This window comes from Cynocephalus volans, chromosome 2 (genome assembly GCF_027409185.1).
Source record: "Cynocephalus volans isolate mCynVol1 chromosome 2, mCynVol1.pri, whole genome shotgun sequence".
Lineage (NCBI taxonomy): Eukaryota > Metazoa > Chordata > Mammalia > Dermoptera > Cynocephalidae > Cynocephalus > Cynocephalus volans.
This window is the reverse complement of record NC_084461.1, coordinates 69,304,028-69,321,283: the sequence shown is the minus strand read 5'-3', so window position 1 is coordinate 69,321,283 and position 17,256 is coordinate 69,304,028. Positions and strand designations below refer to the sequence as shown.

The following is a 17,256-nucleotide window of genomic DNA, read 5'->3' as shown; positions in this document are numbered from 1 at the left end:
ATCCTCCCCAGCCCCTGCCTGCTCCCCCCACACACAAACACAAACACATACACAGTCCCAGCTTCCCTCCCTAACCTTCCCCTCTCTCATTCTTCTAGGCTACTGAAATGGTTAACAGTAATTTTATCAGTCTGCTTCCAGCTTGAGATAAAAGAAAATTTCTTTTTTTTTTTTTTTTGTCTTTTTTTGTGACCAGCCACACCGCGCTCAGCCAGTGAGCGCACCAGTCATCCCTATATAGGACCCGAACCCACGACGGGAGCGCTGCTGCGCTCCCAGCGCCGCACTCTCCTGAGTGTGCCACAGGGTCGGCCCAAAGAAAATTTCTTTTTTAATAAACCTGGTAAAAAGGGAAAGTTCCTAAGGAATAACCACATAAATCATTACAGGGCAAAAGGGGTCAAAAACCTATACTTATTCAATGAATAAACAATCAACATTTTCTTTAATCACTACATATCAGAAGCATTAATATTAAAATCAGGCTCAAGACAAGGAGATCCGTTTTCACTACTATTTAACATTTTTCTAGTCAATGCATAAAATAATAGAAATATCATAAAGAAGCAACAACAAAAAAACCCTCTTCCTTTGCAAATAACCTCACTCTACCTAGAAGACCCAAGAGAAACTACTAAAAAATTATGAACACTAATAGGAGGATTCAGTAAGGCGACAGCATGGTTAAAAAATTAATACACAAAAATTAACAGTTCTTGTATATATCAGCAATAGAAAAGATAAGTGAAAATTCAAACCCAATAGCAAATAAAATTAGAAATACCCAGGAACAAAATTAATAAAAGGTGCTAAGTAGGTCACATTACCCTGGACTAGGAGATTCCCTAAGGGCTTACAGACTGTCCAATGACTAACTAAGACAATGAGGCTGGAATCTACCACAAGAGATTGACCCTATACCTCTGAACCATCTATGAGCCACTCTGTCAAAGCTTAGCTGGCATATGATCCAAGAGGAAATCATCCTTCTCTCCTGTGCAATACTCTCGATCTGATCAAGATTTGCATTTCCCTGGCCCAGTTTTGAATCATAGGAATCAGCTCAAAACTGTTCAAGTTTCTCAGAACGCACATAGGAAACAGTACCAACCAGCAGAGAATCAGGGTTCATCCTTTTTCAGGAATCAGATAAGTTGTCAAGTAGAGAAAACTTACTTATTCTCTAAGAAAGGGATTTCAAGGAACTTTTAAAAAGCTTTTGGCAGAAAACATACTAATTGTATATGTGGAAATAAATAAGTACGTAGGCCTTTTACATTATTATTACTGAATAGAAAAGAAAGAAAAAATGTTTTGAAATGAGTTTACATTATTAAAAAATTCCCAATTAATACAGTCCTCCATATTTCAGAATTTGTGATTGTTCGACTATGGTTTGATTTCAGGATTATCTTTTCATCTTCTGGACAAAAGTAGTTTCCTAAGAAAATTAATAGTGTAAATAAATGTTTCGAAGCACCACAGAAGCACCTGTTTACATTCAGACAATTAATATGCTAAGCATTCTTATCTATTAAATTAAAGCAGGTCACCTAAGGACTTTACTAGACAATTCTTTATTAGCTAATTATAATGAATATATAGAGTTGAAGTAATAAAATGGACATCTGTTTTTAAATATCCTTCAATTTAAGCCTTTCACCAAATCAAAATAACTATCGTATCTTAGTTCCAATTACTGAGGTTTTATATGGCAAAAACAAAAACAAACAAAAAAAAAAACCCTCCATTGAAATAGGAAATAAAAATTTCTGTTCTGACCTTTGACGTTCTCCATTCCCATCCATCGCCTATCTGTTCTGAATGTTTAATGAATTCTGCACAGTAATGCTGGAATGTTTTTTCTCCAAAGAAGTCTTCTTCTTCCATGTTAAAAGACAACTGCAATATAAAAACTAACTATTAGCATCACCTGTAGAATGAACATTGAAAGGAATTCTGCTTTTAAACAAACCAAAATTTGGGATGTAGAATGAAAAAATAACCTCAGGGCCATTCCAAAAAGTGTTAGGTTTCCATCTTTTTCACCTTATCCCCATTTGTTTAAGGAAGAATTTGTGATCAACATGAAAACCCAAAACGTATATTTGTAACAAATACACATCTATGTAGGACCTGTATTTAGTAAAAAGTTTAGTCCGTCCATAAATTTTGTTTCAAGAGCTTAATTGTATCCCAGTTCTTCTAAGCTAATGCTTCTAATCCACCTCCTCCTCCGAACTTCCTTCTGTACCTCCTACCTTAGCTTTCATATTGATGGTGTAACGGTGACTAGTGCAGCTAAGCAGTTCTTCATACTTTATTAGAAAGTTCAACTCACTAACAAATGATGTTCTAAAGCCTGAAACTGGTTGTTTTTCAAAGTGTGAGTTTTTTGTTTTGTTTTATTTTTATTATTTTAATTTTTTTTCACTGTATATGCTTAGGGAATACAGTTTGATGTTTCAATATATACATATATTGTATAATGATCCAATCAGAATATCTATCACCCAAACATTGATCATTTATTTGTAGCTAAAACGTACAAGATCCTCTTTTCTGGCTATCTTGAAATAGACAATACAATGCTATTGGCTATTGTCACCCTAGAGCACCAGAACTTCTTCTTAAGTGTCTAACTGTAACTTTGTAACTTTGTATGGTCTATTAACCTTTCCTGTCCCCCTTTCCCCCCTCCCTTTCCCTGCCTCTGGTAACCATTATTCTACTCTCTTTCTTTTTTGTTTGTTTGTTTTTTCAAGGTGTAAAGTTATGATCACCTAATTAATTACCTACTTTATCAAATCTACAAATGTGGCATATCAAAGAAAACCCATATATTTGTTATATACATCTGTCAAAACTTGAAACATTATTTATAGAAAGAGAATTTTAGAGCAGGAAGGAAACTCACAGATCCTCAGGCTTCTCAATGAGAAAAGTTAGACCAAGTGAATTTCAACATTCTCTTCTTTAGTGATAAGCATCATCAGGACAATTGTCACTTGTTCACTGCTTACTATGTCAAGCACTATGCTAGACACTTCACATTCCCATTTAATCCTCACACACCCCAAAGGCTGTTATCTCCATTCCTCAGATGAAAAAGGGAAAATAATATGCTCAAAAATACAAACAAGAAAGGATTCAAACCCCTATTTGGCTCCAGGGCCAATGATCTGTCTATACAAGCTGATTCCCAAACCAGTGTTCTTTCTTATCATTCAAATTTAGTATAACCTATATAAGAATCTGTTCATTCATCCAACAAATATACATTGAATATCTACTAAGTAGTAGGCACTGTGCACAGGTAAAGGTTAAATATACAAAAATGAAAAAATACATAGTCCTTACCTTGTGAGAGCTCATGTTCTAATGAAGGGAGATAAGCAATAAAAATAATTACAGTAGAAACTCTCTTAACCAACCTCCATTCAAACATCCCACCAGATTAAAAATCACGGACTGGTGTCTACAGCACACTGATCATGAAGCACCTCTGCTCCCATCAGTTGAGTGTACAAATACATAGTTTAAACATTAAACAAACCAAACCACTAAAATATAAGTAAAAAAGAAACACAACTGTTATGTCTATGATTGAATGCCTTGGAAAGGTTCGAAAAAGGTGAGTCTTTATAAGAAAATCAAACTACTATTGAAGTACGTATGGACAATGCAACTAAAAAGATTGGTGAGAAAAAAAAATCATAAAATCTAGGATTCAGCATTCAGATTGCTGTCCAAGTGGCTTGCATTCTTTCACTTAAACCAAAACTAAAAATCTAGAGGATGCATTCTGGGTTCAGTTTAAACAATAACAAACAATGAATTCCAATCAAGTACCCACACCCAAAGAACATACCTTGATAACACATCAAAAAATTGGCAAATGAATGTATTTATGTTTTAAGTTGATTATTTTTTCATGGGCTGGCCAGTGCAAGGATCTGAATCCTTGACCTTGGTGTTATAACACCACGCTCTAACCAACTAAGCTAACTGGCCAGCTCTATGTTTTAAGTTGAAATGAAATATTTCAAGTATTCATGTATTTTTTTTTAACTCCAGCTTTAATCAGCTTTTTCAATTAACTGCTCAACTATCAATTCTGATAGCACTGGAAAAGAGAACTTGTATTTAAAGTATATGCAGTAATGGACATATGCACAAAGATTATGGTAGGCACAAGAAGGGTCCCTTACAAAGGGGAGATGGTGTGGGAGGGTATGACGGTGGAGGCAGAGATGACTCTGTCAGGTACGCAGGAGTTGTTGCATGGCAAACTGTCAGTGGATTAAGCACAGGGACTGGAACAGTGATCCAGGAAAGGAGGAAAATGTGAATAAGGGCAACTAAGGATACATAGAACTACGAGAAGTTTAGTATCACTGAAACCTGATGCAGGGAATAGAGAGAGATAGAGAGCTAGTCAAATCACATGTAAGTTAAACCTGTCTGCCCTCACCAGTGGAGTAGAAATGGATGAGAAGGGCCTCAAAGAAGAAGATAGAAGAGTAATGAACTTGCAGAAAAGAAGCTTGTGTGCCATGTAAGAGTTTGGACTGTTTCCATAGGAAATAGGGAATCAGAGCTTGAATCTGAAAATGTCAGAATAAGTCAGGACTAGCTGGTTAGCTCAGTTGGTTAGAGCGTGGTGTTGATAACACCAAGGTCCACGTTTCGATCCCTGTTACCATCCAGCTGCCAAAAATAAAAATTTTACAGCAAAAAGAATAAGAAATCATTAGGGGCTCTGCAGAGGATGGATTTGAAGGGCACCAAGACTGAAGGGAAGGAGAAGCGTTAGAAGCTGTTACACTGGTCTGGCTAAGAGGGCATAAGATGTGAACCTAGGCAATAAAAAGGAGAAGACAGAATATGCATCTTAAGCTATGGGGAAAAGCCAAGATCAACTTAAAGATTCGGAAATCATCTCCTAAAAGGGACAACTGAAGCCATGAAGATGAATAATAACTAGACGGGATGCATATAACAGATCCTTAATATGGTTTCTGGTGGCTCAAGAAACTTTACATTAAAATTTGTTCATCTACACTTTTTCTGGGAAAGACTTCATAATTTCCAACAGATTGTTTAAGTGATCTTAGCCAACAAGTTAAGAACCCCTACACAGTGAAAAGAGCAGTGGGTTGAGAGAAACCTTCAGAACATCAGTATTTACAGGACCAGCAAAAGAACTAGAGAATGAAGAGTCAAGTATTAGGAGCCAATCCTAGCAAGGGCAGTTTTACAGAGATCAGGGTTGAGGGCTTCGAGGTAGAGAATAACCACCAAATCCCAATAGTGTCAAAGCAGAAGAGAGGCTCATTAAGAAAAGAACTGAAAACATCCACGCAACTTAATGAAGCAGTCATTGGTGCCTTAGTGGGCAGTGTCAGCAATGGTGGAGAGAGAAGCAGGCTGCAATGGGCTAGAAGAAAACTAAAAGTGAGGATATAGTAAAAACTTTGCAGACTACTTTTTCAAAAAGCTTCATTGAAAGTGAATACAAATCGGTAACAGAAGTGGCATATAGGCTCAAGAGAGAATACTGTTTTTTCCTAAGGAAGAGATATCTGAATACATGTTTAAACTGGGCAAAGGGGGGTGGTAGAGAGGGAAAGTTAAAAATACCAAAGAGAGAAACTATAAATAAGTAAATACATAGCCAAAGAGAGAAAGTAACTGATGAAGCAATATCCTAAAGGGCTTAGAAGGGGACGAGTCAATAGCGTAGGAGGATGGATTTGAACAATACAGTAGACAACCTGCCCCTCACAATTGGGGAAAAGGCATTTCAGGATGAATATGAAATTTAGAGAAGTTTTTCAAAGGGGACACAAAGTTAAGGAAGAGGAGGTCATGAGATATTTTGATGTAGGGGCAGGCAAGATGTTCTGCAGAGAGTGAAAGGATAGTGGTAAAATGAGAATGTGTGAGAAAACTAGTGGAAATTTGGAATTACTGGTAAGAGAAATGAGACGACAGCGTTTAAGGATAAGCAGATAGAACACCAAGCTCAAGGATTCAGATCCACACACTGGCCAGCTGCCAAAAATAAAAAGGATAAGCAGACAGAAGTGAAGGCCCAGCACAAGTTGGAGACCCTGAATCAGTAGTGCAATACTCTGTGAGTTATGATTATCTTCAGAGTGCTCAGCTCCCCAAGTGTGGGAACCAGCAGAGAGAACTACATTAATAATGCAAAGTTGTGGTTTTGCTGGGTTGATTCAGTGGAAGGATAAGAGTATAAGAGGGAATAGAAAATGCTAGTGAGAATAGCTCAGAGGTTCGGGTTAGATAGAAAGGGAAAAGATGCCAATAGAAGGTTGAATGGACTGGTGTCAAAAAGGTTTGAAAACTATAGCGTAAAGACAGAAATGGAAAAATGAGAAGAATATGAGATTTTAGAATTTAATGAAGTCTTAGCTGTGGCCATGGGAGTGAGTATACAGCATAAAATAGCTTGGGGATGAGTGTTACTGAAGCTCAAGAAGTTTAAAAAACTGTGAGGTTTGGATTCCTTCTCAAGATTGTACTAAAGACAGCCACTACCACTGGACAGGGACAGTAGGTGAGAAAAAATCCTACCTTGCCACAGCTGATAGAGCCGAATTGCATAAGCCTCAAAGAAGCAGGGATGCTCATATGAGAAGCAGTGACCTAAAACTGGCACCAGACAAGTGGGGGCTGCCAACAATCTCCAGACCCTGAGCCTCATGGAGTGCAAAAAAAAAAAAAAAAAAGAAAAGTAGGTAGCCTCCACTCAACAGGCTTCAGTATTTTTTTTAAAGCCAACTTTCTTTTAAAACTAGTTGGTGGAAGCACTGATCTGCAAAGATGTTACATCATGCCAGCTTTCAGTGTGAAAATTGAACCACACTATATCCACTCCACACTCCCAACCTGGAGATCCACAATGCACATTGTGGTGGGGGAATGATTAACACAGGGTTTTTCAACTTTTTTGACCACAGAATGCTTTTTTCCTGTTGACACTTTTTAACAACACATCCACAGAATGTAGTAAGGGAAATAGTGGGTCAAGGGTTTAGGTAAATTTGTTTACTATGGATGTGTGCTCCTGAGATCACAGTGGAAAATTTGGGAGGGTGCAGGACAAGTGTGAGGACAGGTTTGGTAAGAGAAAGCACTAAGTACAGGAGTATAAGTACAAAAGAGATGATAAACTGCACACTGCTACCAAGGCAGTCATCAAATGTTTTAGGGATATAAGTGCAATCTCCATGTTACACACAGAATTCTGGCTAAAAATATGCCTCAACGCAGACACAAGTTGAGAGAGTAAAATCTAAGAAGACACTAAAAGGAAGAACAGGAGCTAACGAAGCAAAAGGAGGGAAGTGAAAGGAACAAACTTTGCAAAAGTCTGAATATAAGAGAAGGTCTGGTAATGGAAGAACTCTTGTTTGACTGAACTTTAGAGGTAAAGGAAGAGTACTGGGAGAACTAACACTGATGAAGACCCAAGAGCTTTGTAGTCCAAGGGCTCACAAGGGTTTTGAAAGAGGGAGTGAACTGATCGGATTTGCATTCTGGCTTCTAATGGAGACTGCACGTTATGCCTGGCTGAGTGAAATCAGTTAAAAGGCTTACAGTAATCCAAGACAGACATAATGCTGCTAAACAGAACCAAAGACTGGCAGCAGAGCAGAAGAGGAGGGAGGGATTCAAAAGACATTTTGATAGTGTACTCATTACAGCTGATGGAACTTGCTATCTAAGGCATAGAGGACAGAAAAGACTCAAGAAAGATTCCAAGCTTTTCTGCCTTTAAGTGGTGGTGCATTGACTGAGACCAAAATCCCCAGAAGAAGAGCAGGTTTGGGGAGAGAGATGGGATTAGTTTAGCCATACTGAGTTGGAGTTTGAAATGTTTGTGGAATAGGGCCGGCCCGTGGCTCACTCGGGAGAGTGAGGAGCTGATAACACCAAGGCCACTGGTTCGGATCCTATATAGGGATGGCCGGTTGGCTCACTGGCTGAGCGTGGTGCTGACAACACCAAGTCAAGAGTTAAGAACCCCTTACCAGTCATCTTTAAAAAAAAAAAAAGAAAGAAAGAAATGTTTGTGGAACACCCAAATGAAGGAGTCTCCAAGGCGTTTTGAGGTGAGTCTTGATTCAGAAAGAAAGACAAATCTGGGCTAGAAATACTTATTCTAAATCAACTTTACATAGATGGTAACAGAACCTATTTCATCACTTGGGGAGAGGTTGCTGAACTAGAATAGGAAGACTGAAATAGAGTAGTCAGAGCAATTGTTTTTCAAACCATATGACAATTCTGACATATACTGAGAGATACTAAATCAAAGAGAAATGACTTTAATTCATAAAGAATACTAATGTATTCAGAATTTTTTAAAATCCCAAATAACTCTTAATAACAAAATTAAACAAGTAAAAATACTCCATTCTCTAAGCCCTCTAGTTACCTGAGTATTACTGAACTATTGAAAATGTTAGTTGAAACACAAAATTTCACTCAATAGCCATAGTTTATCTAATTAACAATACTATGCTACTAGCAAGATGACTGAACATCAAAACACTAATTAATATTTGGCTGAATACTTTTAAAATTATCTAAGGACTGGTCTTTGCTGAAGGATGTTACATACAATAATACAAATACAGCTTGATTACAAAATTAGGAACTATACTATATTAAAAGGGTATCCATCTCAATTCTAATCATCATATTGTACTATAACGCAATATCATTGAACAATTGTTTCTTTGCTCAAGTAAAAATATTTCAACTCATTAAAAACTGAAAATGTAATTCAATCAACAGTTTTGTTCACACTTTTCAAGTTGTAATACTCTCTGGTCTTCTACCAAGTTCATTGACTTGCAGAGGCAGAAATTAGAATCTTGGAACTTCCTATTATGAAATGGCTGAAAACATGGTCAAAAATAGAAATAACAGGGCCAGCCCGTGGCTCACTTGGGAAAGTGTGGTGCTGATAACACCAAGGCCACAGGTTCGGATCCCTACATAGGGATAGCCAGTTAGCTCACATGTGAGAGCGTGGTGCTGACAACACCAAGTCAAGGGTTAAGATCCCCTTACTGGTCATCTTTTAAAAAAAAGAAAAAAATAGATATAACCACAACTTCAACTTATTAAGGAGTAATGGCAAGAATAATCCTTACTTTGCAAATGAAAAAACTTAGACAGGTGAACTGTTTCCAGACTTAAGCTATCTTAAACTAAGTTCAGATGAGAGGTGACAACAGGACAAAGGTGAATTCTCAGTAGAAAGACAAATTTCAATTCTCATCTCATCCTAAATAATGAACCTCATTTCTAATTATAAATATAAATTTAGAAATGTCGCAGAGCTCCTCATGTCATAGCATAATTTGTTAATATGTCCATTTGGCTTGAGTTTTACTCTAGCTGAACAGCTGTTTAATTTTTTTTTTTTTTTTTTGTAATATTCATTCAAAACTTTTTTTAACTGCTTCAGCAGAGGCTAAAGATTGGAAAGATAGAATAAGAGTAGTCTTTCCAAACTATAGGTTAGCCCTCAAACTAGACAGTGTAAAGAAGCTTATTCTGCTGATATTCAAATATCTTCAGAAAAGCAGCCCCAGTGAATTCTAACACTGTGTATAATCATTGCTCAAATTATCTTTTTTCTTTTTTAATTAAAACAATTTTTTTACTACCACTCTCCATATTTTTAAGATTTTTAATCTAATGTGTATGGAACTATTTCTTTATGTTTTTTTGGTCAGAGACACTTCTTTAGATGAATCTATAAATCAGTGTTATCGGAGTCATAATGAAACTAAAACACTAAAAGAAATATAACTAAATTCCCTGGAACTTAAGATCACTTACAAAAATGTGATTATCACAGAACATGCTATGCATATGTTTAAACATTAAAGATCATTTTTGACTAATAAAAGTAGGCAACTTCCTCTATACTTGTCCCTCCTAGCAACAATTCCACTCTAGATATAGATTCTTTCATTTAAAAACATGCAATTACTAGCTAGAAGAGGTAAATGTCAACCCATTACCTTTATGGAAATTTGGCTTGAATTCATTTAGATTAGTTAATCACTTACCTAGCAGGGTCCTTGGGCAGTGTTCCTCAAATTTTAGAGAGCAAGAAAGCACCCACAGCGCAAATTTAAATGAAGAATCCTAGACCCTGGCCTAAAAGATTACCTGATTCTGCAGGCCCTAAAAATAAGCATTTTTAATTAGTACCAGGGATACTTTCAAGGAGGAATCATGCTAGAAAGTTAAGACAAAAGATGGATCATTTTGACGTGCTAGTGAAAGGCCTGGATTTCAAGGCATTTGGCAGCCTGGGTGGGGCACAGCAGGCATGGCCCTGGGCAATCCAACTAAAAGGCACAGTGAAACTTCAAAAGAGAATCAGTCTTTACACCAGCTAACCAGGAGGGCTCAGTTCTCCCTCCTTGCCTTCCCACTGAAATGCATATCACAAATCAAAGTTTAAATGGCAGGCAACATGTACCTGGACTGGAAACAAGAGGTCTCCACTGGTACCTGTTGCCTGCTCTAACCTTTGTAGCAAAAGGTCCAGTTAGGAAGAGGTAAGAAGGCATTTCTGTTGCCTGCTCTCACCTTTGTAGCAAAAGGTCCAGTTAGGAAGAGGTAAGAAGGCATTTCACTCTCCTCCATTCTGTACTCCCGTCAGAGAAACAAATCCTGAACTGCCCCTCCCCCACTGGTTTCTCATCTGCATTGGTAATTCCCTTTCAAGGCAGTTCTCTCCCAATAATGTAATGTGCATGGCCAGAAGTGGAAGGTGAAGCCATGTGGAGCACCAAATACTGTGATATAAAGGCAGTGATGTGTAGCTGCAGGAACAGGATGAGCCCTCAGAATAGTACCACATCCCCAAAAAATTTCGCCCCCAAACTATAAATTTTCAAATCACACAAAAACACTTCCCTCATTAAAAAGGCACAGGATGGAAAGATTAAACAAGAAAGGAAGAAATCTCCTGAGTACAGAAGAATATCAATACTTCATAAATTTGGTTGTACCCATCTACCTGCTCTTCAATCTAACATTGAGAGGAACATTCCTTCAGCATATCAGTGTGGTGAGGGAGATGAAAGTGCACTTGCTCACTGTGACAGTTAACACTATGCCTACACAAGTCCCTCTTCTATCTAGGTAAGTAAACCCAAAACATCAATAATGACAAGGGACCAACAGGAAGCTCTTGCATAAGAAAAGAGGAGCACTGCCATAAAGAGAAAGACGGAAAGCCTGCTTCTGTAATGGGCTTACTCTGGGAATCAGAGGGAAAAAAACTTAGATCTAGTCTATGCACCCAGTTAAAAAGGAAAATGAAAAAAAAAAAAAATGCAAGGCCTCTAAAAGCAAGAGATGAGGGAAGAAAAATGGTTGAAATTAAAAAGGAAACTGGATAAGAAAAAGCTAAAAGGAAATTCAAACATATATAGAACAGTCTTAAATTCTACATTAGAGGCAACAGAGAGATGTACACAAGCTGAAAAAAATCAAATCAGTATCTCAGAATGTACATGTGAGATGCTCTCCCAACACACAGAAGAAAAAGGACCAAGATGAAAACAATGCATATCGATTGACAGGAAGGAAAAAGGACACATATCCAACCTACAAATAACTGGCATTTCTGAACTGAAACCATAAGCAAATGTACAATTAAAAAAATATTCCTGAGCTGGAAAAAAAGAAATTTACCTCTAAATTTAAAAGATTCATTATGTTTCTGAGAAAACTGTTGGAAAAAAATATATGCCTACACATATCCTTGTAGAATATCTTAAAGAATGAAAAGAGAAAGGAAAAACAAAGACCTACTCAGTAAAAACCAGTTTACCTACAGAGGAACAAAAATCAGAGTAGCCTCAGCCATCTTCTCCACAACAACAAATGCCAGAAAACAACAGAGCAACGTCTACAACGGCCGGGAACTTCTGTTGTATCTTAGCACCTCTAACAGTTCAGCACACTGTAAATATTAAAAGACGTAATGAATAAAAAAAAAAATCCAAACATCTAAATGAATATATTCTAAACATCTCTACCTTTTTATAGGGCTTCTTCAACTCAACTTTCTAGCCTATTCACCAGTTAGATCTTTCCCCATCCAGATTTTATATGACATCTAATTTTTCTGATACCAGTATCATTACTTTTATAGGAAGACTATAATTTTTTACATAAAACAAGACTTCTGTACAAGCACGTAAGAGAAGTTGTCCACTGCTAGAGAATTCCTAGAACTAACTGTAGTCAGCACATATGCCAATTAGCCCAGAACCAGGACCTAACGGGGTTTAACATTGCCCAAAAATATCTAACAAATAAGAAGGTACAGAAAAGACAACATGATATCTGAAACTACAGACTCAGTGTCAGTCTGAATAGAGATGATAAAGCTACGTGTCTTTAAAATAAGAGGGTACTTCAAAAAGTTCATGGAGGGGCCAGCCCTGGTTCACTTGGGAGAGAATGGTGCTGATAACACCAAGGCCACAGGTTCGGATCCCTATACAGGGATGGCCAGTTAGCTCACCTGGGAGAGCGTGGTGCTGACTACACCAAGCCAAGGGTTAAGATCCCCTTACTGGTCATCTTTAAAAAAAAAAAAAAGTTCATGGAAAATATTATTAAAAGATAATATGAATCTTTTCATGAAATTTTTGAATACCCTTCACATACTACCAAATGCCATTATTTTTTGAGAAAAAAAAAGTAGATGGTTAGACATTTTTGTAATGGAAGAGACAATGCCTTCAAATTTTTCTCCATTAAAATCTTTGTTCAGAGAGTAATGTGCCAAGTTTTTCATTCATTCACTCAGCCCCTACAATACCCTAATACTTGCTATGCGTGTCCTACTAGAAAGGAATGTTGAACTTTTTCTGGAAAATCAGGGAAAATTCTAAAAAAAGGAGTTTTAAAGACATGAGTTCAATTCTTGAGGAAATGAATTTTGAAATTTGAATAAGGGTCTACCAGTTGGAGACAAAAGTGATCCAAAAAGATGGAAGAGCTCCTGTAAAGACAGGGCCTGAAAAGTGTGCAAGGTTTAAAAAAAAAAAAAAAAAAAAAAAGACAGTGGATGGAGTATAGATTAGGTGAAATAGAGCATGGGCAAATAAGATCCAATAGTTCTGAACTTTAGGGGGGGTCCACTCTCCAAGGGGGTGTTTACAAATGAGTGGGATCGTATTGGGTTATCAAAAAGAAGAGGGGGTTATAGTTTGCTATTGCCATTTAGTTCTCAGGAACCACTAGTTCCTACACTACACTAGTTAGTCTAGGATGTAGATGTAAGATGTAAACATCTTACAATGTGCAGGACAATCCCACACATTGAGGAATTGTCCATAAAAATGACCAGTAGAGCCCCCTTTGAGAAATCATGAGGAGATCTTAAAGTTCAGGGAACTTAACTCTAGGGCTTCTCAGAGTTATCTTTTGAAATCTGCATTCACAACCTGTATTTCACTAACTATATATTTACTTCCAAGAGTTAAAAGATAATCTAGGGCACATTAAAATTTTAAAGTTTATTTGAGCAAAGAACAATTCATGAATCAGGCAGCCCCAGATCACATTTTGGTGCCTCACCAAAGGGGCACAGGGGGCAGAGGGGGACATAATGGAGTAGTAGCCTTATTTGGATCATTCCATTGAGAAGTCTCTAATTAGAGGTTAGTTGATGGGTTCGGATTGGTTAATTTCCTTTTCATTTTCCTAGAATATGACCATTTACACTGAGTGGGGTTTTGGTTTGCTTATGTAGGAACCCAGGACACTGAAGCCTCCTCAAGATATGTCCCCCCAATTAATTATTTTAACACAGGATGCTGTGATTTTACTAAGCAAGTTTTGTCCTTTCCTTCAACCATCGCAAAGCTCAGAACTTAGTCTGTGGCCTACCTTTAATAACTGTACAACTTTTCACAGGATATATTTCAGTATAACTCATCCTTAATCTCATCTTTCTAAGCTTCATATTTTCATGACCCTGATTTATCTTTATCTTGTATATATCATATATAGTTTATAAGCTACCTCAAATACTTTTGGAACAAAATAGGGCATAAATTTAAAAGTACAAGTAACAGAAGAAAAACAGAGTGAAAAAAAAAGAAAACTAGGTAGTAAGACAGGAAAAAAATATATTATACTGAGTTCCCAGAATCATCCTGGGAGAACTTTACAAGACTTTTTAAAAGAAGTATAATACATGGTCTTTGCCTTCAACAGATTGTAATTAAATTTTTAAGAAAGATTCAAACTGAAAAAGAACATGTGAGAATAGAAGACAGTAAAAAATCAGTGATAAATTGTACAACCACTGTTTAAAGAATTAGTTTGGATTAAAATGACAACTAAAATAGAATGTACTGAGCCCTTACTGTGTATCAAGAAGCAGTAACTTAAATGCTTATAGCAACCATATGTGTTAAGTTACTATGATTTTAATTTATAGATGAGGAAATTGAGACAGAGAGGGTAAGTAACTTGTCCAAGGTAACCTAGCTGTTAACTGTGGCAATTTGACCTAAGGCAGTCTAAAACCAGGGCTTGTGCCCTACAGGTATTAGATTTCAGCTAATCCTTGAATTATAAGAGGATAGGGAAAGGAAGAGATAGAATAGAAAAAGAGATGGGTGGAGAGGGGGTGGCAGTGAGCCTAGAAACAGGCTGAAGTGAGGTAAAAAGTAAAGAGCCTGACTGCAGATTATAGAGACTTGAGGTATACAGGAAAATCTGGGATGGGGGGAAACAAGCAGTTTACAAACAGCCTTAAAATTCAAAGGAGATTCCATTCAAACCAGTGGGCAATAGGAAACAACTGTATGTTCCTGAGCTCAGAAGGGATAATAAAAAGACTTTCTCAGAAAGACATTACATGACAGAGATATGAAGTAACCCTAACTTCAAAGCTAAACTCCTATTAGTGAGTACTCTTCCAGGATCCTATAAACCTGTGTGATCAGACACTTCAAGACTTGGGGTGCCAGGCACATTAGAGAAGCCTCTTGCAGTTTTCAGCAACCTTTTCCTAAGCAGGATGGTTTCAGGTAGAGCTTTTCTCCATTCCCCTACTTGCCAATTGTTTCATACACAGCCTGCTTGGCCCGTGAAGACATTTGTTTTCAACAGATAATCAAATAATCTCTATGACACTTTGTTTTTGTTATGATTCCCTGATTATATTTATGATTCCAATACAACCTCTAGGGTCCCAAACACATTTCTAGGCTTCCAAGACATTAATAATCAAATCAAGCCCAGTCTTAAGCAATCAACTTATGTAAGCTTTATCCTACTTGTTTTTCCTAAGGGAATCCTTACCTTTCTCAGAACTTTATTAAGCATTAGAAACTGCAATCAACATACAGTTTGTCACAAACACTTTGCCTAATTTGATTGCCCCAACATGTAGCAAAATGTCAGCTAACCTCATCCTAAATAAAACAGGAGGTGGTTGGGGAGAAGCAGGGGACAGGGGAAATAATCTTGTAACACTCTGTATCCAAATGAATCCAGTTTATAATTATTTCCACTAGTTTCTTCAATTAAAATATCAATAACAATTATTAAACTCCATAATTGCACGACTTTAATTTTAATTTCTCAATACTCAAGATTTATTTTTTGGTTGAGTTTTTCATTTTGTAATATTACTTATTGTAAAAATTTGACCTTTTGGAAGCATTGAGGAAGGATTCTACTTGGGGTCCTATGAGGTATTTGAGTACTATACAGGGCCCATGTTCTCTAATCTTGAAAAGCAGAAATTCAAGCATTCACCACTAAAGAATAAGGCCATTGTCAAATTATAAAAGTTATAAACATGACTCCAACAAAAGAGCCTGTGGCAAAAATTTATTGAACTCATGATGAAGGAGCAAACTGAATGGTAAAGAGTGCTCAAAAGCACTTTAGGACCTGAGTATAAACACTGACAAAAAAAATGATGTATAAGATTGCTAGGTTACATACAAATATGGTTAATATCCTACAACACAATAAAACCACAACCTTTAGGAGTATTTTCTTTTCTCAGATAGAAAAAAATTGCATCTCGATGAGTCAAAAAGACATAACTGCAAAAAGAAAAAACAAACAAACAAAAAAACCCAAAAAAGATGTAACTGCAGAGCCTGGGCCCTGATCAATATTATGTCAATGTACAGTCCCCTAGGTAACTAAATCATCCTCCCGTGGGGCTATTAAACAAGCCCCATTTTGACTTTGAAAGGACATGTCGCCACCCTTTTGCCTTATTTCCAAGATTTTTATAATTTTTACCAGCACAAGTACGTCTTTATAAATCAGCTCGCTATCCCTTTTATCACCCCCCCCCAATTCATAATTGACTAAGTTATTTGGGAGGGAAAAAACTTGACTGTATTTAATTACCAGGCTATTCCTCCTGATTCTTAAAGAATCTGAAATCCCTTCAAGTTACCGGGACTTGGCCACTGAAATCGCAGTCATTTAATACCCTTTGTTTCAACGTTACACGGACAAAAACTTGCTTTCCGTGTGCAGATTTTGGACACAGGCAGTTAACTTCCCACGTCGAGCGTGAGGCCTTTGAGTAGTGGCCCAGGAGTGCTGGCGACAGCGGGTGCAAGCGGCGGGAGCCGGTCCCCCGGACGCAGCGGGGGGCGCTGTGCCCTCGCCCGTCCCCGCTCGCCCCGAGCTGCTGCTCCAGCGCAGCAGGCAGCGCAGGCCCTGCACTTCAAAGGGGGGAGCCCCGCTTCCCCGGTCTTTTGTTTAGGGCTGGGCTGTTTCCCGCCCGCCGCGTTCGCCCTTCCTCCCTGTCCTAGGAGTTGGGTGAGGACCATGGGGGAAGCAGAGCCGGGGGGAGGTGACCGGCACAGGCTGTGGGAGTACTCACCCCGCTCCGCTCGGCCCCTGACCCCGCAGCCTAGCCCGCCGGGGGCGGGGCGACGGGGTGGGGGGAGGGGAGCCGGAGAGAGGTATTCAGCACATTGTCAAACTGTCACCGCGCCAGCCGCCCCTGGGAGGAAAGAAATGGGCCCGAGGGGCCTCGAGGGCGGCGGCAGAGCAGAACCAGGGCGCTGCGAGGCCCAGTAGAAGGGCTCATCCCCGCCCTCGACAGCCGCCAGCGGCGCCCGGGTCAGAGCATGCGCACTGCACTTTTCCGCGCGCCGTGCGGGCCGCTTCGCGCAGACGGGTGAC

General features: G+C 38.3%; 1 protein-coding gene across 5 annotated transcripts in view; it reads right to left on the bottom strand.

Annotated features, from left to right (window-relative positions):
- ATG10 (autophagy related 10) overlaps positions 1-17,002 on the bottom strand; it is a 292,867-nt gene extending 275,865 nt beyond the window's left edge. For 4 of the 5 annotated variants that reach the window (XM_063086273.1, XM_063086272.1, XM_063086271.1 and 1 more), the window contains exons 1-2: positions 16,952-17,002; positions 1,783-1,902 (exon numbers count right to left, since the gene is read on the bottom strand). In XM_063086273.1, the coding sequence (XP_062942343.1) occupies positions 1,783-1,890 (108 nt within the window). In that variant the 5' untranslated portion in view covers positions 1,891-1,902; positions 16,952-17,002. Of the gene's footprint in view, positions 1-1,782; positions 1,903-16,951 lie in introns of those variants that run through there. The other variant, XM_063086275.1, reaches the window with a different exon arrangement.
- Positions 17,003-17,256: the final 254 nt, after the last annotated feature.